General features: G+C 38.8%; 1 protein-coding gene across 1 annotated transcript in view; it reads right to left on the bottom strand.

The window, feature by feature from the left end:
* Nucleotides 1–22,928, bottom strand: part of si:dkey-237h12.3 (teneurin-3) — a 515,809-nt gene extending 492,881 nt beyond the window's left edge. The window contains 2 exon segments of the mRNA XM_034182118.1: nucleotides 20,343–20,618; nucleotides 22,484–22,928. Coding sequence (XP_034038009.1) covers nucleotides 20,343–20,618; nucleotides 22,484–22,754 — 547 coding nt within the window. The 5' untranslated portion in view covers nucleotides 22,755–22,928.
* Nucleotides 22,929–23,407: the final 479 nt, after the last annotated feature.

Genomic DNA, 23,407 nt, shown 5'->3' with positions numbered 1-23,407 from the left:
CAACGGTGATGACACCTCAACACATCATGGCTCAAACCCACAACATTTGTCACCTTGAGCGCTAACAATGGGCACTTATCCAACGACAGCGGTGGCGAGCTTGGGAAGTGACGGCAAAAAATGATGGCGATCAAAGCGCACCTCCTCTTTTAACGAGGCGAGACGTAAAGTTTACACCCCTCCTTCCAGCCCTCATTAATGAAAGAAGAAAAAGGGTTTCTCTGCCAATTTTGGATAGTTCTTAGAAAAAAAATAAAATACATCATAGATGGCCCTTCTCACCCCCCCCCAAAAAAAGAGATGAAAACATCTGATGTTATTCTTTCTGTGGTCATATTGTGCCATGTCAAATTATGAAAGTGATGAGCGAGGTTTTTTTTTTTTTTTTTTTTGCCACGATCAATAAACCAATTCCACTGTAGCAATATACAGCGTCGATCTGAGACAGGAGTTTGACAGATGGTGTGTCACCTTTATCAGCGTGACGTCTCAAGCGTGCTCGTAAATATCTGCACCCAAGTGTTCTAATCTTAGACGAGATAAAGTGTGAAGAGGGGGGAAAAGCCAGATAGGCATGTGTGCACGCGATACAGGAAGAGATGCCGAGTGAGATGACATGAACGCCATTCGGAGGTGTGTGACACGCCTTCATACCATCGCCCAAAAACCCTTTGGTGCTAGCTGTGCACACATCGGCGTGACAGATTTCATGAACTGTTAACAGGCAACCTTCGCATGATGAATCTGTGCACAAGAATCTCATAACATATTTAGAACTCTCAGTACATAAGGCTTCATAAATGACTTTAACTTACCAGAATTAAAATGATTGTTAGAAAGATACAAGCAGATCTACAAATATTTGTACATGAAATATTTGAGATTTGATTTACCTGTTTATCACCCCATATTTGAGTTACAAGCAAATAAAAGAAGATGAACCTATAGCACAGATGACCAAATTCGGGGTGTTTTCACACCTACAGTACACCACTTGGACCAGACATTTCAGTATAAAAGTAGGTCTGGATCAAAACAGGTGATTCTGGGTCTGAAAAAAAAAAAAAGACACTCAGTGTGATTCAAACTGAATTTGTTTCCTGTGTAAAATCGCTCTCACTGAAAAAACTGCAATTTCTTGTTAAAGTATCAAAATTTCAGTAAACTATAAGGGCTTGTTTTTAGCAGTGATGGACACAGTTCCTCTAATCCGCTAATTAGCGAAGCTAACTTTTTTGTTAGCGAATTAGTTTTTCAGCTAACTTCAAAAATCATCAGTGAACCCATTAGCTTCCGATAAATTTAGTTCCGATAACCTTTAGACTGCTAACATTTTTTTTTTTTTTTTTTTTTTTTTACATAGTAATGGTGAAAAACATTTATAAACCCTGTTGGCTCCTGTCTGCTATATATTTTGCAGCAGTGAGACAGCTCAACTCTACCCCAGCAGAAGGGGCCTGGCCATCAGACTACCCTAAAAAAACAAAAGTCATTACCTCATGAGGCAGACAGTTTGAAAAGGAAAGCAGATTTGACTTATGGTTTTGATTTATAAATCAAATTAATCCAGATAGAATAACTACATTAATGTCAAGACTTAAAATGTACAAAGTGAAAATATAATACATATGTTAATTTTAAAATAATGCACTAATTCTGAAGATTTGAACATTAACACACAGATGCCCAAAGGGATTATGGGTAAACTGAGCCTCCACTCACACTGATTGGTTGACTAATTCATTCTATGTAAAAACCAACACAATTGAATGTAATGTGTGTTAGTGTTTACAAATAAATGTGCTTTTGTAAAATATGTCATTTTTTTCATTTGTTAAAAAAAAAAAGAAAAAAAAAAGAGGCCTTTTCAAAACCATTAAGTCTGTTAAGTTGTGATTCAGGTCAACCGTGTGATATAACCAGGGTCAAAATGCATAGAACACTGCCATCTAATGGCAACTGGTTATATAATTTGCCGTGTTTGGGTTTGTGATCACCTTTGATCCTATCAGAAGCATTGGTGGTGTTTAAACTCAAAATCCACTTGTTCATAGCTGAGAGTGTACCAGAAACAATACTGAAAGTTTCTCAGTTAGCGGTTAGCTGTAGCTAACCGCTAATTTTTTGGTGGTTTATCAGTTTAGGGTTATAAAATATATCTTTTCAGTTAGCTGATTAGTGGTTATCGAAGCTAACTTTTTCATTAGCTGTGCCCACTACTGGATTTTAGATATCTTTCAAATCTTTTTAACTGACAGTCTTGAAAACATCTGGTAGCAACTTTATCTTACACTTGGTGTAATTATACATTTTAATCAGAAATGAGAAAAATAGATAAATGCAAGATTTTGCATTTTTGCAGTGCCCTTTTTTTTATTTACTTTTTATATTTTACTTTTTGATGATGATGATTTTGCACAATGTCTTCCACCTATGGCATAGCAGCACAGAGTGCAAGTATCATTTTCACACACAGTGCCCACACTGTCCCAATAGCCAGTGGCGTCATCTGTGCACACATGGGTGTGTTGGACTTAAAATTAGGTGTAGCACTAATGTGTTGCCATTGTGATGTAGCAGAAAGCAACTGCACCATAGACCACCAATAACCTGGTTTAAAGACTAGCAGTTTTTCCTGCCACTTATACAGCACAACATTCAGATATGCACATACACAAAAAGAAAGATTAAAATCTAAAATAAAAGTAAATGCTAACGGAAAAAAACAAAAAACTTTGTCTTATTGCTTCACCTCAGGGAGCACTGGTGGCTGTTCCCATAAATGATCCACTCACACTTTGCTCACAGAACCATTTTATCGCCACCGTAAATGACAATACAATGACGTGTCAACATGTGGTACCATGAAATTGTTGTACCTGGTTGTAACATCACAGTAATACTGTTACAGTGGTAACAAAGCAAACTGAAATGATCCTGCATACAGATTTCTCTCTTGATTCAAAGTGTTAACATTCCTGTGACTGACACAGATGTTTGACACATATCAATCTACAAACCAGTCAACTGCAAGTACAACATGCTGCAGATCACATGCGCGAGGATGAGGACACGTGCATGTTTGTGAAAACATTTTTGGTGTGAATGCAAAATTGCAATCTGAATTTTAAAAAATGGTGTAAACATTCATGTGTGAAAACACCCTTAATTTGAAAGTAATTATGTCACAAATGACATTACAGTTACAAATTAGTTAAACTGTGTTGAAACGGCAGCACATTTGATGTGTGGGCCTGCACACTGTATATGCCACAATATAAATGTACAAGTAAATACACGTCTGCAGTGGCACTTTTTGCTACAAATTTTGTCATCATGCAACTTCATTAAGAAAACAATCATACCCATAAATTACACATATTTTAGGACTTTAGGAGTGGGCAATATGATCTCAAATTCATATTGGGTTATAAATTGAATCCCTTCAAGGTAACGATGTTGCAATATAAACTTAAGTGTAAAAATTACAATGACAGTGTGTCTGAGTTATATAGTCCCCTTAGCAAGGCTAAATTGGTTAAAAAAATAAAAAACAACAAAAAACAAAAACAGATATAATGTAATTTTGAGAACATTTATTCTGCATATCTCAAAACTCAGAATTAAAACTCCACACTCTACTGTGCAAAATAGTGCAAACAAACAAACACCATTTTTACAACTTAGAATCCAAAAATAAATTTACATTAAAATGCAGGAAATGCTTCAAGTGTTTTTCGTACAACTATGTACATGCAATAAGATACCACACAAATGATATTTGTGCCACTCAGAAAAACAATTCCTGTTCAAAACAAGACCTCTCTGACTTGTATTGGACATGTAATTTTGGACATTGAAATGACCTCACACTTTGTCATTCCTGCTCCTGTCCAGCTCAATGCAGTGTTAGTACTTTTGTCTGCCTTTGGTGGCGTTTTGCCCAGAAAGTCCTCAGAGAAAAAAAGTCCTCAGAGACCACCCCACATGGGTTGGTGATTCTGATTGGCTTAGGTCGTGCATTAGAGAAGGCGTGATTTTTTTTCTCTCTCTCTCTCTGCTTTTCCTGCCCCGAGGTGGAGCTGAATGAGGAAATGGACTTTTTGAAATATGACCATAAAATTCACCAAAAACGCAGAAATTATTAATCATAATTCACACTATAGTAGGCCTATTAACATAATTTAAAAACTGGTACATAGACACACACACACTATATATATATATACACTCAACAAAAATATAAACGCAACACTTTTGGTTTTGCTCCCATTTTGTATGAGATGAACTCAAAGATCTAAAACGTTTTCCACATACACAATATCACCATTTCCCTCAAATATTGTTCACAAACCAGTCGAAATCTGTGATAGTGAGCACTTCTCCTTTGCTGAGATAATCCATCCCACCTCACAGGTGTGCCATATCAAGATGCTGATTAGACACCATGATTAGTGCACAGGTGTGCCTTAGACTGCCCACAACAAAAGGCCACTCTGAAAGGTGCAGTTTTATCACACAGCACAATGCCACAGATGTTGCAAGATTTGATGGAGCGTGCAATTGGCATGCTGACAGCAGGAATGTCAACCAGAGCTGTTGCTCGTGTATTGAATGTTCATTTCTCTACCATAAGCCGTCTCCAAAGGTGTTTCAGAGAATTTGTCAGTACATCCAACCAGCCTCACAACCGCAGACCACGTGTAACCACACCAGCCCAGGACCTCCACATCCAGCATGTTCACCTCCAAGATCGTCTGAGACCAGCCACTCGGACAGCTGCTGGAACAATCAGTTTGCATAACCAAAGAATTTCTGCACAAATTGTCAGAAACCGTCTCAGGGAAGCTCATCTGCATGCTCGTCGTCCTCATCGGGGTCTCGACCTGACTCCAGTTCATCGTCGTAACCGACTTGAGTGGGCAAATGCTCACATTCGCTGCCGTTTGGCACGTTGGAGAGGTGTTCTCTTCACGGATGATGCGAAGGAGATGTGTTGCACTGCATAAGGCAAATGGTGGTCACACCAGATACTGACTGGTATCCCCCTCCCCAATAAAACAAAACTGCACCTTTCAGAGTGGCCTTTTGTTGTGGGCAGTCTAAGGCACACCTGTGCACTAATCATGGTGTCTAATCAGCATCTTGATATGGCACAACGGTGAGGTGAGATGGATTATCTCAGCAAAGGAGAAGTGCTCACTATCACAGATTTCGACTGGTTTGTGAACAATATTTGAGGGAAATGGTGATATTGTGTATGTGGAAAACGTTTTAGATCTTTGAGTTCATCTCATACAAAATGGGAGCAAAACCAAAAGTGTTGCGTTTATATTTTTGTTGAGTATATATATATATATATCATTTTTTCTATAAGGTGTTTTTTTTTTTTTTTTTTTTAGGTGTTTTATGAACCATGATTTCCTTGACTTTTGACCAAAGTACTCCAAAAACTAATCACCTCTTAGATATCTATCCAAGTAATATAGTCCCAAAAAGTTTGAAGGAAATCCATCAAGCTGTATTAGAGTTAGTTTGTCCACAGAAACACACACACACACACACACACACACACGTGGAAACAATACCTGGTAAATCACCAGTCACACTTAAAAGTCACATCTTGATGAATTATAGTGCACAGTCTAAAGTGCATCACACAGTTTCATTTGGAGTGCATCCAAATTCCACTTTCCTGTTTATGGTGGAGCACAATGCAAGTCACAAGGCAGACTCGGGTTGCGTTTAATACTTTCATTCATCATGTTTGTGTTTTGGAAAGACATGAATTACACCAATCAGGCTGTCATCTGTCACTCCCTTGGCACTTTGCTCTGTACACGGCAAACTCAAGAGGTGACAGGAGTGAGAGATTTTCTGGTAAAGGAACAGATCTATGTTCAAAGCGTCAAAGCGTGTTCCTGCAACACCTACTCCTCCACTCCTGTCCACCTGATCTCCTCAGTACCCCGTGACCAGCTCTGTCTTTCTTCTCCTTGCCTGTAAACCCAAGGAGAAGAAAACCACATTAAAGTTAATAAAGATTGACATTTTCCTAGGGCGGAATTTAGAACTAGAAATTGGGGGGGGGGACAAAGTGCGAAGCCTGCAGGGCCGAAGGCCATAGGCCGGGGGTCTGGGGGCCGCTCTAGGCCCCCCGAAGCCCATGGTTTCTAGATAAGCTCAGATGCATTCTGAGCATCCAGAACAGTAATGTTAATGTTTTGAGACCATAAAGTGGACACCATTTGACTTATACTATTTGAAACTGTGGATATAAGTACTTTATTCTGAGAATAGCCATCATTGATTTTATTAACATCCTGGTGTAAATAAGGTATCACCACATGTGAAGAACTCAAAAAGAATGATAGGTTGAATTTTCATTAAAAAACAACTGCAATGTGGTAAAATATATTCATAAATATGAAAGAACAGGCTCTTAATAATTATTAACTATCGCATACTGTATTTTTTTTTCCTCAAGATTTGTTTTTGCATAAGTTTGAAAAAACAACAGATCATAAGTTTAGGATAAATTACTTATCATGAATTTAATTTTTGAAGTGGCACTAATGACAACACTCATACTGAACATAATTTCGCTTGCATAGACTGATTTTGGAGATCAAGCAATAATTGCAGATGGGCTTTCTGAGGTCCCAGATAGCTTTTCTGATTTCCTTTTCTAACTTTCAGAATTTAGTAAATTAGCATATGGTCCATTGATACTTATGTAGACACTAGTCCCTAGAGGCAACTATTTTTGGTTTCAAATCTGGGCAAATGCAGTTCCAGAAAATTCTGAATGTGACAAACAAGAAACAGGTGTTGTAAACAAGTAAATGCTGCTAAAAATACAAACTTGCAGAAACAAAGATACTATGCTGACATGGTTTAGCACATAAGACTGACATGGTTTGCACATAAGACTGGCATAGCATGTTTCAAGTACACACATATATGTCAGAAGGTGGGGGGGGCAAACCATATTCTGTCCCCCCTGGTTGAAAAGCTGGGGGGACATGTCCCCCCTATCCCCCCACCAAATTACGCCCATGACATTTTCCCATAATTTTTACTCATTTCATTTTGAATTTTGTGTTCAATTGAGTTTTGAGCCCAGAGTGATTTTTCAAGACATCTCTGCAGTAGAAGCTGCTTCTGTTCACCAGGGGTCAGCGAGCATCAAGCCACGCCTCCCCAACAGTAAACCCCATGTGTGATGGTTTATACGGCTTAGGAGAGCTGTCACAGGATACTGCAGTGCTGCAGCTGCAGTACCTAACAAGTCAACGTGAGCTTTTCCACACCCTATTAGGAATACAACTGAACTGGGCAACACTATGTTTCTGTTTGGTGCAGTTATTCATGTTTTATGAGGGGTACAGTATTGATTCTGAAGCTGGTGCAGTCAACATTTAAAAACATTCCATCTGTGTGGCTGCGTTACTATGCCGACCTGAAGGCCTTTCAGCTGAATGTCAAGTCAACACTTTGATATATGAAATCTAAAATCTTAAAAAAAAAAAAAAAAAAAAAATAATAATAATAATGATAATAATAATAATAATAATCCTCACAAAAGTCAAGATGATGTGTATCACAGTGACAGAATAGACACACCTGTTGAAAAGCTGATTTCATACAACCAGATTTAAAAATTTGTATATTTTGGATTTTTGTTGCCAGAAAACATCATTACAAACTTTTAATGTATTTTGAATCTGTAATTGCAAAAATATTTTAAAATTGAACAGCAGATATTCAAAAATAAAGACATAAATAAAAACAAATAGAAATTGCGAACAGGCTGTGCAAGAAAAAAGAAGCCCTACATTTACATTTTTTTAAATTCATGATGAACTGAAAACAATTTAATGAAATCATATTTAATCACAAAAAAAAAAATCAATAAATAAAATGTTCTTGCAGGGGGTAGTTTGATAAAATAGTCTGAAGACAAAAATTGAGAAATCAAAGTACAAGATGAAAGACAGTATATACAGATTGAGTTTGTGAAATACATCCTGACATGAATTCAATACAGTCAGGGCTCGGCGTTAAACGTTCATCCCTTCATTAAACAAAAAGCAAGATGAAGCTAAATAAACTGTTCACACGAGCATACCATCGAGTGAGCTGGATGTAAAATTCCAAACTAACTGAACAGCACAAGTGTACAAGCTGATCATTCAGTTTCAATTATCCAAGATGGTGAAACAAATTGTAAGAAAGCTCATCTTTGTCGAGGGCCCGTTTAAGTGAAACTCCAACTGACATGTAGCAGCAGCTCCTTAATGAATAAAGTAATTTGTGCAAAATGTCTATTGGACATTTTTTTACTTGTTAATGTGTCCCTTTGTTACCAGAAACACTTGTAACAGTTTATACTAAGAACGCAGTGACTGTGAACACAAGCAATCTTGTTACACAAACACACTATATTATATATATGTGTGTACACACATACATACATACATATATACACATACACACACACACACACACACACACACACACACACACACATACACACACACACACACACACACACACACACACACACACAGTGGTGGCTCCTGAAAAATTTCTCAGGAGGGCAATTTCTCTAATAATTAAGGTAATCTATTCAGTAAATACATTAAGCAAAAAAATTGTATCAATCTGTTGTTAGCTGTTAAGTCATACAACAAGACCTTCGGGACAAATAGAGTTGATCTTTATCTTTATACCTGCATTAGATGGCAGCGTACAACAGAAAGATTTTCACTCTCGCTACATATATTACAGGTGGAAAGCTATAGAAGAAAGTTGCATCAAGGAACATTCACTTGCAAAATGTTAATAAAAATGAAGTGGCCCCACAAAAAATTAACCCACTTATTCACACTGGGAGCAACTGGGAATTACGGACCTTACCCAAGGGCCCTTAGTGATTTTCAGATGGAAAAGTGCAGTATAGGTTTGTGTGTGTGTGTGTAATATTCTCAGGAAAAATGAGATGATCTGGGTTATTTCTGTTACATATGTCGCAGAGGTATGAAACTTAAATGTGACTTAAATTCATCTTAAATCAGGAGAAAACATCATAGAACTGTGGGACTTTGGAGTTGTTATATGTAAAAGGTGGTTTTGCACAATATGACCCCTTTAATAATTATCTTATGGGCTCCAAGACCATTTCAGTTTTTAAATATGTCCATTGAACATTAAAATTTGGATGGAAAAGCATCATGAATCAAACACTTTTAAACAATTTTAAGCCTGTTGGAGTTCCCTGAGGCATTTAAATAATGATTGTTAAAGTCAAATGTGTTGGTAAATGAACAAACTCCCACATTTGAGTTAAAACAATGACAGTTATTAAAGCAAGTTAACTTTGGTATGAAAAGGATTTAACGTGCACTTTAACTCCATGTCTCGTTAAGCAGGAGGTAACATGATCGAGGCTGTTTTAACCACATAAAGTACCCCGTGCTCTGTGGTTGTGCTGATAGCGTGATTTTCTTGCCACCATTTAAAAAAAGTAAATACTTCTGATCTGGTGTTATTGTTTAAACCGTGCAAAAAAGTGTCAAAAGGCACAGACATCTAACTCAGTTATTGCTCTCAAAAACACTTCATCTACAGACCAAGTCAGTGACATCTAAACAAAATGGAGCAAAGTGCGATCCATCGCGATTTAAAAAAAATGAACACATTATAGGTGTGTAATTAATTAATGTAAATTAACATGTTATTTTGTCGGCCATAATAACAAAATAAATGATAAAAATAAAAACAAATGGTTTGCGTGATGGTAAAAACAAAACCCTACTGTCTCGTTGGTAAATCCACTTATTACGCTCAGAGTCCAAGGCTACGAGCATCTCGAGGGTTTTGAACACAGCATTGATGGACACCACAGCCCGCGCTTTTCACAGTTGCGTGCGACGTAAACATGTAACGTGTTTACATCACAACACCTGGAACCCAGAGATTGTATTGAAGGCTCAGTTTTGTCAAGAATATTGATTTTACATGAGAGTCTGGAAGAGATATGGTGAAGCGATTTTCAACCTGACTGAAACTGCGCCAGAATGGTGGAACCTGACTGGACAATGACATTCAGAAGCAGATCAAACAGTCTGGAACACTGATAACCACTGCAACAGGGGGAGACTCGGACAAAAAGCAACAACAAAAATCCTTCCTTTCCCCATATGCCTCTGCGTCGCCCAAGTCGCCCTCATGAACAAGCCGCCCCTGTGTGTGTGTATATATATATATAAGATATAGATATAGTGTAAAAGAATTCTGTGGGCACTTTTCTAATTACAGTAGTTCAAAAACTGATTTAAACATAATGTAATTCCTTCTCATTTACAGGAAGAACACAAACTTAAAGCTTGTGTTTGCTTCTCATATTTTAATAATATTCAAACTGAAATGGGAAGAATTTAAATGGTAAATGGACTGCATTTATATAGCGTTTTCATCTGCATCAGACGCTCAAAGTGCTTTACAAATAATGCTTCACATTCACCCCGATGTGAGGATGCTGCCATCCAAGATGCTCGCTACACACCGGGAGCAACTAGGGGATTAAAGACCTTGCCCAAGGGCCCTTAGTGATTTTCAGGACAGGCTCAAATTTGAACCAAGGATCCTCTGGTCTCAATCCCAAATCTTAACCACAAGACCATCACCTCCCCTTTAAGATTTAAACATTATGATGGATTAGCAGCTGGCCAGTTTAATGAACCATTACATGAAGGGAATGTTTTCACTGTCTCACAACAAACAACAAATTCTGTCACTTTATTAAACAGTTTATATTTTCATGGGGAGGAAAAATTAGATGACTTACATGGTGACAATATAATACCACCTTGATAAACCACAGTTGAGATCACTATCATGAGTAGGCTATAATATCTATCTAGCTATCTAGCATGGAGCACAGTTGTAGTAAGAACAAATGAACAAAAATTTGTAATTATGTGAAGAAACTGTACTTTTATTATTAATTAAGCATGGTGTTGCAACTAACTGTAAATTTCAGTTTAATCTTCAGCAGGTGGAGAAAGGGAAGGTACACCCCACATTTTTTACATTTTTATCATTTACTTTATATATGGGCAATTTCCCAGTGACTGACGTTACATTCAGAGAGGAAGCAGACCTTTTGAAGTGACCAGGTCTTAAAACATACAGCCCCTGAATGTTCCTATCCTGTGGAAGGCATAATAGGGACAAGGTCTACTTGGTAGGGGAAGGAAACTTTGGTGCGTAGTACAAGTTGGTGGGAGTCAATACTATGGGCGTGACTGACATTACAAAAAAAAACAAAAAAACAAACAGCCATTAAGAAAATCCATAAACTTATTTGCAACTTTTCTTCAAACTATACAGGGTTAACATCTCTTTTTATTCTAGGATATAAGGTTGCAAGCAACTGCCATTCTGCTGCACCTTGCCATGCTACATATCAAAGGCATAAACTGAATGATTGCATAATTATGTGTGACTGATGTTATGTGACTGACATTACAATATGTCACTCTATATTTAAAGTTACAAAAAAAAAAAAAAAAAAATTTACAGCTTAGAACATCCACAGAATTTTCAACAGCACTTTGTTGTGACTTTTGTGACTGACGTTACACACCTACAAAAATAGTTTAATTGAAAAGAATTTTGGACATTACAGCATGAACAAGTCAATTTCTGCTTGTGTTCCCTTGTCATCGTGGATAGTGGTATCACAAAGGTTATGTAGAGGATGAAAAATCAGTTTATGCAATAGATAGAAAATGAGCCCAAATCATTCATGCTTTGATAGGAGAAAAACATGAAAGAATAAACCTGTGTTGACATGGTATAGCTAACCTTCAGTGCATCATTACAACTGAAATGATTTTCTTTCTGCACAAGTGAATATGTGCTCTTACAATTTCAAACACTATTCGCCCCAATTCCTAAAATACCTTTTTTTGGCCTGTGAGCTTCTACAACATGGAATTGTCCATATGCATTTCTTCTGCATAAATTTCAGTCTTCAGTCTTCAAGACAGAAATGTCAGAAATTGCTCACTTTCACTATTCCGAATATTATGTCTGCATGTAGGGTGCCTAATTATGTATAAAGTGGAGAAATTTTAAAATGTTGAAAATAAATGATGCAGTATGATTTTGGAACATTTTCTTATCCTATCTGAATGTGTTTTATATTATTTATATGTAACTGATTCATTACATGATGTTTCTGAGTAATACTGTTCTCTTGGGGAATTGGGCTTTAACTGGATTTTTGCAAATCTTCAGCACTGAAAGTAGTTTTAAAATTCAGATTTTACAAGAAAGCCAAAAAAAGCAGTGTATGTACATTTACCTGTACACTTTGCAAAAGGTCAGTGTGAGTTACTGAAAAGTTAACAGTTATGTGACAAAATAACAAAAACAAATAAATAAACAAACAACAGATTGACTCTTTATTTAAAAGTACTTCTCCAGAGCCAAGCATATAACCAAGAAAAAAAAAAACAACATTTATTAATGAGCAAAATATGTTTCATAAAAGAATAAATATCTTCATGAACAAAACTCATTCTAACCCAAATACAAGAGTAGCACTCACAGCGCACGACCAACAGTTTGTCAAATTTAGGTCAACTTTTCCAGAAGCATTTTGAAGTAATGATGATTTTACAAAGATTTTAGCTCAGCACTTCTCAGAGGGGTGGAACAGCATCCTGGGGGAAGAACATTCAGAGTATTTAAGGGGACATTGGAAACACCAGAAAAGGGAAAGGGCCATGTGTCGCGCACATATGATGTCTGTTAGAAAAGTATCTAAGTACCTTCGTGCGCATGCGTGAACTTTTTCACGCCTGTCGATTGCGTCATTTCCTGGTAAGCAGCCTTTGTGTGGGATGTGTGCTGTGTGCTCGGTGGATTTTCATTTCAAGGAAAAAGATGGAATGACTGGAGCAGCGCCGCATCAAATTTTGCCAGAAACTGGGCGACAGCCAGGTGGAAACCCTTTGGATGATTCAGACGGCTTTCGGTGACGATCCTATGGGCATCACACAGATTAAGGAGCGGTACAACCGGTTTAAAGACGTCCGCACAACGGTGGAGAGCGAGTCGCGCTCCGGTCGGCCATCAACATGCTGAAATGACCAGATCATTCCAAAGTGAATGCTGCGGTGATGCAGGACCGTCATGTGACTGTCCGAGAAATTGCGGAAGAGGTGGACATCAGCACTTTTTCGGTACATTCCACTGTAGAAGATTTCCACTGTAGAAGACAGAAGATTTGGCCATGAAAAGAGTGGTTGTGAAATTCATGCTGCTTCTGATGGCGGAGCAAAAGCACCTTCGTGTTGAAGTCTCACAGGACAGGCTGTAACATGCCCACCTCTTCCACAATTTCTCGGATAGTCACACGACTGAAAAGTCACCGAAAGCCGTCTGAACCGTCTGAATAATCCGAATGGTTTCCACCTGGCTGTCTCCCAGTTTCTGGTCAAATTTGATGCGGCACTGCTCAAGTCGTTCCGTCTTTTTCCTTGAAATGAAAATCCGCCAAGCGCACAGCACATGTCCTCACACTCACTTTTCTGGCTGCTTACCAGAAAATGATGCAATCGACAGGCGTGAAAAAGTTCACGCATGTGCACGAAGGTTCAAGGTTTGCTCATGCAAGCACACGTGATTCAAATCCATCAGGTTTTTGCAAAAAATAAAAAGGGCCAATACTTTTCTAACAGACCCCGTACTATCAGTGGGCATCAGCTCACATGCACAAGAAGAGTGATGGAAGGAAAAAAAAACGATGTAGACTTCGCTGATGACACAATTAGTTGGGATAACAACAAAGCCAACCAGTGCTAACCTGACAGAATTGCTAACCATCGCCTACATTAGGCATTTAAAGTCACCATTCTGAAGAATATCACCATTTATCTTTATATTTGAAAATAAAACATCCATTTCAAAAGCAGCAAATTCATTTGGGGGGGGAGTTTAAGAGAAAATAGCCTTTTTTTCCTGCCAAATCCTAATTTATCATGGATTTATGTCGCATTTAAGGAAAAAAAAAACATAACCAACACTTGTATGTTGTAATAATCCACACAGCTTTGAAAAGAAATACCTCTTTATCAATGACAGTATGTCCAAAATTGCTTTATGATGGCAGAACGGACTAAAAGTGTGTTGTGGAGGGGGCAGAGGGGGTTCAGCAACTGAAATTTGCGGCTTCAAAAATAACTAAATAAATTTAATAAATGCAAGTTCCACACAGGTTAAACGTAAAAAATACAGAATATTTGGAATATTTGTTTTAGGGTCTCATGAATGCAGTCATTAACGTAATGAAAAGCAGAAAGAAAATTACATTTTGGTAGTATAATGTTCATTTCCTATTGTTGTGGATTCTCTATGTTGTTTAGACTGCAGCAACTCTCTAGCGTGCAAGGGATTATGGGATATCTCAATAGGGATTGCTCTTGGGGTTGGTAAGGTTAGACCTTACTTGTGTGAAGCCCCTTGAGAAAACTTTGTTGTAATTTGGTGCTATATAAAATGAAATAAACTGAATTGAATGGGTGAATAACAACTTTTCAGTAAAAATATAACCACACAGAGCGCCGACCTCCACCAACAGTCATGTATTTATGATGACGTGCCAGAGATGGCGCTGTTTCTCCAAAGTGCAAATGACACACAAAAAAAAGACTGCACACACACACACACACACACAAAACCAAACTGTTTCATTAACATTGTTTTTTACATTTTTTAGTAATCATAATAATAGACAAAACTAACTTCCTTAAGAAACAATTTAAAAAAACACATTTTTTAAAAATAAATCAAAAATTCTCACAGCGCTCTAACTGGCTCGTCTGTTTTACGAAAATGCATCCTGTTCCTTATAGCAGACATTACTGTGCTCTTCACAGATAAATATCTTAAAACTGTCTTCAGTAAACAGTGTGTTTGATTCAATCTGTGTGCACACATCACATTACACCTAAAAGACGACTACAGCGCTGAACCACTGATGCTGGTGCAGGTTGGGAGCGCCATGCTCTGGCAGCGTGCTGAGGGTTTGGTACTCACCGAACACTCTGTAGAACAAAGCAAATTAGAATGAAATATTGAGTTCATTTATGAATAAGTGGGGCTGAACGGCCCCTTGTCGAAGCTTCTGCATGCATATTCGCTTGATGGAAACCTTTGGATGGGTCATTTCTCTGAGCCGCTTCATTAAATAGTGAAAGTCAAAAGCACAATGCCTCTTGACAAAAAAGGAAAAGGCCAAAATCTACAGAGGTGGAAAAGCCGGAAGACTTTTCTGGAGTCTGGGTCAAAATTTCAGCAATGAAAGACGACTGAAAAGAAAAAAAAGTGTTTGAATGACACCACTGTCTTTATGCAGGAAAAGAAAAGCTGATGTGCAGACAAATTGGTTTGTTCTTTGTATGAACACCTGGGAAAAAGATCTAACAGGTATTGTTTATTTTGGCTATAATGAAACTAATTGAGAAGACAGTGGGTTGGATAAAGTCTCAGTGGGATGTTGTACAAACTGGAACCAATCAGCGGCGGCGCATTAAGACGTTTCCAAAAGAAGCTCCGGAGGAGGTCGGCCGATAGTGTGCACATGCACTTGAAGTGATGGAGGGCAGGTGCAATCGAAGCTCAATAGAGGACGCATTGAACCCAGACGCCGTTATTTTGCAGAATGGAGCAATGATGGCGATTTGGCTCCATACTTGACTTGTACTGGAGATGATCGCAGAGGAGTTTGTAAGGGTGATGTTTAGCTCTGCTGTCAAATTCAGACTCACAAGTGTGTACCAAAGCAAATGCCAGAAACTGAGGCAAATACTTTGAATTCTGATGGCATTTTGAGAAAGTAAAAGACTTGCCGAGCTCCCCTCCTGGGAGACGAGCTCACCATGATGAATATCGCCATTAAGAAAATGACTTGTCTCAAATGTCAGACTGTAGCCGGTGTTTTAAGAATAAAAATGGATAGCACATGAACACAAGACATTTTCTTTTTCGCCCTTACTTTAATGTTCTTGCCAAGAAAGTGTAATTAAGCCTAATTATTTTAACAATCTGCCACTCTTCCAGAACACCGATTTCTTCAATGAATTGGAACTTTACGCTAAATATGTTATAATGGTGACGGCTTAAAGTGGGATGACAGATGACGAACAATGTCAGGAACCTTTTCCAACATCAGAAAAAACATTTTAAAACTTCTCTCTGGATGGACACGGGCAGAAAGTTAAGGGAAAAGGGAAGGAAGAAAAAACATACTTAAGCAAGGCTCCCTTTGCAGATTTTTGGCCCCAATTTGTGTCCCTATTCCAAAAATGAGGAAAATGGTCATGACTCTTTAAAATAGCTGGCAAAATCAGTGTTTCCTACTGTTATTGTCAACGACATCAGACTATGGACGAGTCCCATGACGCAAGTGCTTGTGCACACGTCCTACACAATGCCACTCCATGTAGTCTGTGTCAAAACTCCTGTACGTATTACTACACTTTTCTAAAACAGAATATCTGCATTGTATTTTAATTTTATCTTAAACTATAGCCTGGCATCAAAATAACTGAGCAGCTAAATTCACATTCAAGTAGAAATTATTTATTTCAAGATGCATTAAGAAAATATAAAACAAAGGCCATTTGTAAAATTATAGTGTGTGTGTGTGTATATATATATATATATATATATATATATATATATATATATATATATATATATATATATTGTGGATCATGACGTGTCCTGATGTTACTTTTTTGTTTTTTGACATTTTAAAATCTTTCCTGATTGTGCATGATGCTCTATAAAAAGCTACTTTTCCAATAAATTACGCTTATTTTCAGAAAAGCTACTTTTCCAATAAATTACACCTATTTTCAGATCACGATTGGGTATCTGTTTTCCCCCCTCCAACATAAACATAGACAATTGGATGTCAAATATCAGCCCAGTCTCATGCTTTTTTTGTGCTCCTGTCACAAAATGAGTCACATTTTCGTGACACTTTTTTTTATTTTACTATTTCTAACCCCCACAGACTCAACCCCCCACCCTCACATCACCCTGCATTTCGTAATACTGTCATGAAATGAATTTGTGCTCCCATCATGAAATGTGCTGCTTTTGGTGACGGTATCAGGAACCAATTAATTTACTTTTTGTGATACCATCACAAAATTGTAAATATAGGCAACGGAAGCCCAGTGTTAAGGTCCACAAATATAAATGCTGGCCAATAAAGTACTAGGAAACCAAACCAAAACATTAAAATGCATATGCATACTACCATTAAATCCAAAACTTGGTTAATATCACAATTTCATTTTATATATACGAGGTCTGTCCAAAAAGTATCGGGCCTCCAGGTGGACACCATTCGGAAAATTTAGATGGCTTTTAGCGACGATTTTATGGGGATTACACAGATTAAGGAGTGCTCCAGCTGGTTTAAAGACTGCCCACAGTGTCTGAGAGCGCGCCACGCTCCGAGTGGCTATCGACAGGCTGACACCCCACTGAAACAACCAGATCATTTCCAATGTGAAGGCTTTGTTGATCCTGGATGTCGTCTGACTTTCACAAAAGAGGCAGAAGGCGTGGACATCAGCACTTTTTCGGCACATTCCACTGTTACAGGAGTTTTTTTCATGGAAAGAGAAGTGGACGGATTGCACCACCGTGCCGCTCATGGCGCGGGACAAAACCACCTCCGTGTTGGTCGCACAGGACGGCTTTCAGGTGGCTTCCGGTTGCTTTTCAATCATGTGATTATCCGAGAAATTGAGCATGAGCTGGACATGCCCCAACATGTCCTGTGAGGCTTCATCACGGCGTTGGTTTGCGCCATGCGGCTCCGCCACGATGCACGGAATTCCTCCGCTCGTCTTTCCATGGCAAAAACTCCTGTAACAGTGGAATGTGCCGTTCATTTCTAAACTGTTCGCTGTCTTGATCTGGTATGTCGTCTGACTAGCACAGGAATTGCGGAAGACGTGGACATCAGCACTTTTTTGGCACATTGAGACAGACGTGCGGAGGAATTCCACGCATCAGGACGGAGCCGCATGGCGCAAAGCAACGCCGTGATGAAGCCTCACAGGACATGTTGGGGCATGTCCAGCTCATGCTCAATTTCTCAGATAGTCACACGACTGAAAAGCAACCGGAAGCAGTCTGAAATCCACCTGAAAGCCGTCCTGTGAGACGGACACTTAGGTGGTTTTGTCCCGCGCCATGAGCGGCACAGTGGCGCAATCCTCCGCTTCTCTTTCCATGAAAAAAACTCCTGTAACAGTAGAATGTGCTGAAAAAGTGCTGATGTCCAGGCCTTCTGCCTCTTTTGTGAAAGTCAGATGACATCCAGGATCAACAAAGCCTTCACGTTGGAAATGATCTGGTTGTTTCAGCGGGGTGTCAGCCTGTCGATCGGCGCTCAGAGCGCGGCGCGCTCTCAGACGCTGTGGGCAGTCTTTAAACCGGCTGGAGCACTCCTTAATCTGTGTAATCCCCATAAAATCGTCGCTGAAAGCCATCTAAATTTTCCGAATGGTGTCCACCTGGAGGTCTCTCACAGTTTCTGGAAAAATTTGATGCAGCAAAGCTCCAAATCGTTCAGACATTTATTCACAATAAAAATCAGACGAGAGGGGTGGACCACTGCTCACACAAAGCCTGCTCACAGGCGAATGACGCAACCGACAGGCATGAAAAAAACTCACGCATGCGCACGAAGGTTCAAGCTTGGCTGATGCAATCACACGTGATTCAAATCCACATGGTTTTTGCAAAAAAATAAAAAGGTCTGATACTTTTTGGACAGACATATATACATATATATACATACATACACAGACACACACACACACACACATACACGGGTGATTCTTTAACTACGGGCACTATTGGCCTTGTAAATGTAATTTCCACCACACCATTGCCTTACAATATAAAGCACCTTGGAGCAACTGTTTTATGTGATTTGGCACTATATACATGTGCTCTGATGTCACTGTTTATCTCCATAGAAACTACCCAAACAATCTTTCATATAAACTGTTTAAAGGGACATTACAGTGTTGTGGTGGAAATTACGGCAATAGTGTGGGACAACTACATTTTGTTTAAAAAAAAATCACAACAGTTGTATGACATTGAATACCCCAATTATGTTTTGATTATTTTACTGATATTTTATTCAGAGATATTTTAAAACATTAGAAAAAACGTTTCTTTATCATTCATTTTTATCATTGAAGATCAAAAGTCTGGGTGTGGGACAAGCACAAAACGGCAATATTTGCATATAATGATGCTGAGAAAAGGTGAAAAAGTCATTATAGACTACTAGAACAAATTTCTTAACACACTTTCATTGTAAAGATAACTATAAAAGTGTGAAATTTCCCCTTTTTTCTGTTTTTCATACAATATGATCAAAGGACATAATAAGTGCCCGTAGTCTAAGAATCACCTACATACATACACACACACACACACAAAATCCCTAACTTTTCCCAAAGTTTGATTAAAAAATAAGTTCATTAGAAATCAAATAATTCTGCAAAATATGCAACCAATGTCTTGCATATGAGCAAAAAAACATCCAAACATTCATGGCTAAAAAAGTGGCCTTTTTTGCTGTTGTGAAACCTAAACTATTTTCAATATGTTCGGTTCATATATCTCCAAGTTAAACCAGAATGAAATGCATCAAATTCCACAACGCCTTTATGCAGCAACCTTAGGTGTTTGCACCAAAGATTTCCCCTTTTCAAACAAAGAACCTCAATCCCCCTTCTCATGTTTCCAGCATGATCAAATTTGCACTTCAAACTGTTGTACCCATTTAATCAGCCATTGTGCACGCCCAGTCAACCATTGCGGAATTTCTAAGCAAAATCTCAGAGCGAGGCACACAAAGCTATTTTGATTATACGCTGGCCCATGGGGAAACTTTATCAAACGGCTTTCCTTCCTGCAGAGAAGACCAGGTGACAAGGAACTACTCAACTGAAGGGACAAATTCCTCTCCACGTGCAGAGAGGAGTCGCGCCTTTGATCCGAAGAAAGGCTGCTGCAAGTGCCTCTCCAGATCTCAATCCCACCAATGGGGCTCCCACATTCTTCCACCAATCAGGACCTTTTCTCCAGCTCGGACCACAATGCAACCTACTGCTGTTTCTCTACATAGTGATTTTCCCTCTTTGAAGAACGATGAAGCGTGTGTGCCACAAACAAATAAGCATTTTACAATAAAGGAGTGTGAAGTGCTCCCTACTCACCCATCTCGTTGTCCGATTTATTGTCCATTTCCGTGTCAGTGAGCGTGAGCGCCGAGTTAGAACGACTGGAGAGGCAGGAATTTTGCCCAGACTTTGCCCCCGTTCCCCACAGAGCCATGGTACGGTCCGGTGATACGGGTTCATGGTTTTCTGTAGCGACCGGGCCTCTGGAGTAGCTGCTGAGTGGGTGGGAGAGGCCCGTCTCAGGGCAGAGCGCCAAGCCTCTGCGAGCTGATGGCTCACAGAAGCCGAGTTGCCTCAGCGAAAATGTCTGCCCTGTCAATGACACAAGTTGTAAAGTTAACAAAGCAAGCGACAACACAGTTAATGGGCAAGAGCAGGGCTACTTAACGAAACACTCCACAGAAGAGCAGGGTGTTGGTGGTGGTGGAGGAGAACGGGGAGGTGTTGTTAAATTTAAGCGCCAACAACATCCTGCCGAGCTGCGTAACACTCAACAACGCTCAAAAACATCTCCAATCACAGACCAAGGACAACTGAATCACAATGCTTTTTAGCATTTTCTCATCTAATTGGTTATTTCAAAACAAGAGCATGGACAAAAGATTCCACCAAACATCTACTCAACTGTGGGGGGGGGGGGGAATCCCATATTTTTGTTTTATGCTGGTTATCACATGTATCAAACACAGAAACACACACACACACACACATATATTATATTATATATACACGCCCAGATAGCAAGAGATTTGGAATTGGTGTAAAATAATAATCTCAACAACAAAAAAAACATGCACTGACATTTTACCAATAAATAAAATACCTCATATAAGCCCTATATTATTTTTATTTTATTTCATTTATTCATTTGCATTCTTGTCATTTTTTGTTGTCCTTGTTTTATTTGATGCCCAGAACCTGTGATTTATGCCAGTGGGACATCAAGACATTGTGCCTAGCATGGTTTTTCATACAACATATTTTTTAAAGTTTTAGCTGGAAATTTCTATTATTGTTTTTTTATTTATTTCTGTTAAATTTTATATTTTATTTATTTTTACTCAAATAACCAAAATAGTCACGAAGTGTAATTACTTGTTTTTATGATTTGTAGGACAAGCTCATCATATTTGACAGAAATTCAACAAATCCATCAACGCATTGTTTCATGTTTATTGTTGTCTGTGGACACAAAAAACTAATTTTATGTTAAGCTCACAATTTGAAAATACGTTATTTTCTCATATTTTTAAATCATTTGTGTGTTTGCTTCTGTCATCAGATGAGACAAAACATTCAAACAGAAACTTGTGACAGAAAATGTTCAGTAACACTGACTTCCAACTCACTTTAAAATATTTTAGATTAGGAAAAAAAATATTATGTACATACCAAAAAAGGATATTTTCTCCCAACAGATGAATCAAATTAAATTTGACATTTACTGTGATGATGTAAGAAGCAGACATTAAATGACTGCATTTCACAAAGAAATTAAGAAAAGCAGTGTTCTTTTGACTTGTTCATCATATTCCCATTAATTTCAAAATGTGCACCAATTAGCACCAAGAAAAAAAAAGAAAAAAAAATCAAAGGGCATTTATGCACAGATTTCATAATTGCAACCTTATGGGGGAAACGAGAGCCATTAAAGAGAGAGAGGGAGAAAAAAATAGTTCAAACTTTTTAATTACAGAAATTAGTCCAGTTTCTAACAGCCAATTACAGGATTATTTACTGATTGTTTTTTCCTTTTTATTTCAACAGAACACAGGGTCTGGACATTTTATTAGGTCATAGCAGCCCAATGGATTACAACTGGAAACTGGCTTTAATTAACTAACAAGGTTGTGCATTTGCTAAATATTATTTAATCATTTTTGCATACTAGGATTTTGTTCAGAGTCTTGTTTTTTTTTGTTGTTGTTTTTTTTTTGGAGGGGGGTGGGCAGTAAATCTTGCACAGATCCATCGGTTGGTATATGGACATTTTGCATTGTTGCATATCAGTAGATGAATGTAAGAATTTAGTAATTTGTTGGCTTTATCACACACTGGTTTTCTTTTCCTCTGTAAGATGCCAGTTATTAAATGTTTGGAAGTTAATGCTGACGTTGATATTTTATTCAAGCTAACAGACGTGTGACAGACATGCAGCAGTATTTGCTCTGGCTCACCTGCCCTGCTGTAGTCCACGCTCTCCTTGTGGACCAGTTCCTTGACTCGGCCTCCAAACAGCATTCGGGAGGGGTCATGGTCAAATGCCTGGAGCGTCTCGCTGGAACTGTAGGACTTCTGCGTGGGTACGCGGCAGGCTCCCTCCTCCTGGTCGGCCGAGGAGGCGGTGTAACGTCGTTCCCGATCTCTGTCTCTCTCACAGTCTCTCTCCTGGTCTCTCTGACTCTTGGACAGTGAGCAGAAAGACCGCTGCTCCTTCACCCGTTCCATGCTGCCTGCATGCTGGGTAACAAACACCCTCCCCTCTGCCACCAATGCTCGTCACTGGATTATTTCACTCTTTACCCGACTCTGCCTGTGACTCTAGTCCTGTACGGGTTTCTCCCAGTCGGCCTTCCTGGTTTCAGTTGGTGGGTCGGTCTATTCAGCCCTTCACTCCATCTACCTGCACAAAGAGGGAAGAAAGGAAACTAGGATCTCAGATAACACTAATCCAACTGCTTCATCTTCAAAAGTGCATGCTTATCCCCTTCTCACAGCCCCACAACCCACCACCCATGTAACCTACCCCTCAAGTCACCGCCTCAGTCCCCAACTTACAGCTTTCACTTCAATTTCATGTGTCTTCATACAACCCCAAAATCAGAGGAAATTCTGAGCAGGATTTACACAATGTACACCGCCCCCCCTCCCATCCCGAAACCCTCACAACAACTCCCACAGACAGACATGCAAGAGTGTTGCAGCGAAAAGCACCACATAATACAACATGGCGGATCAAGTGTGCAGGATTTATAGTGTCAAAGCAGAAAGGGATAAAAAATTCTAAATCAAGTGTGTCAAGTTGGTTTTAAAGTTCTTCATGTCGATTTATTTATTTATTTATTTATTTAAGATCAAAGCTAGTGTGAGCTTCAAACAAA

This window comes from Thalassophryne amazonica, chromosome 11 (assembly GCF_902500255.1).
Source record: "Thalassophryne amazonica chromosome 11, fThaAma1.1, whole genome shotgun sequence".
Taxonomy (NCBI): Eukaryota; Metazoa; Chordata; class Actinopteri; order Batrachoidiformes; family Batrachoididae; genus Thalassophryne; species Thalassophryne amazonica.
Note: the sequence above shows the minus strand (reverse complement) of the source record. Positions and strands in the feature narration are given on the sequence as shown.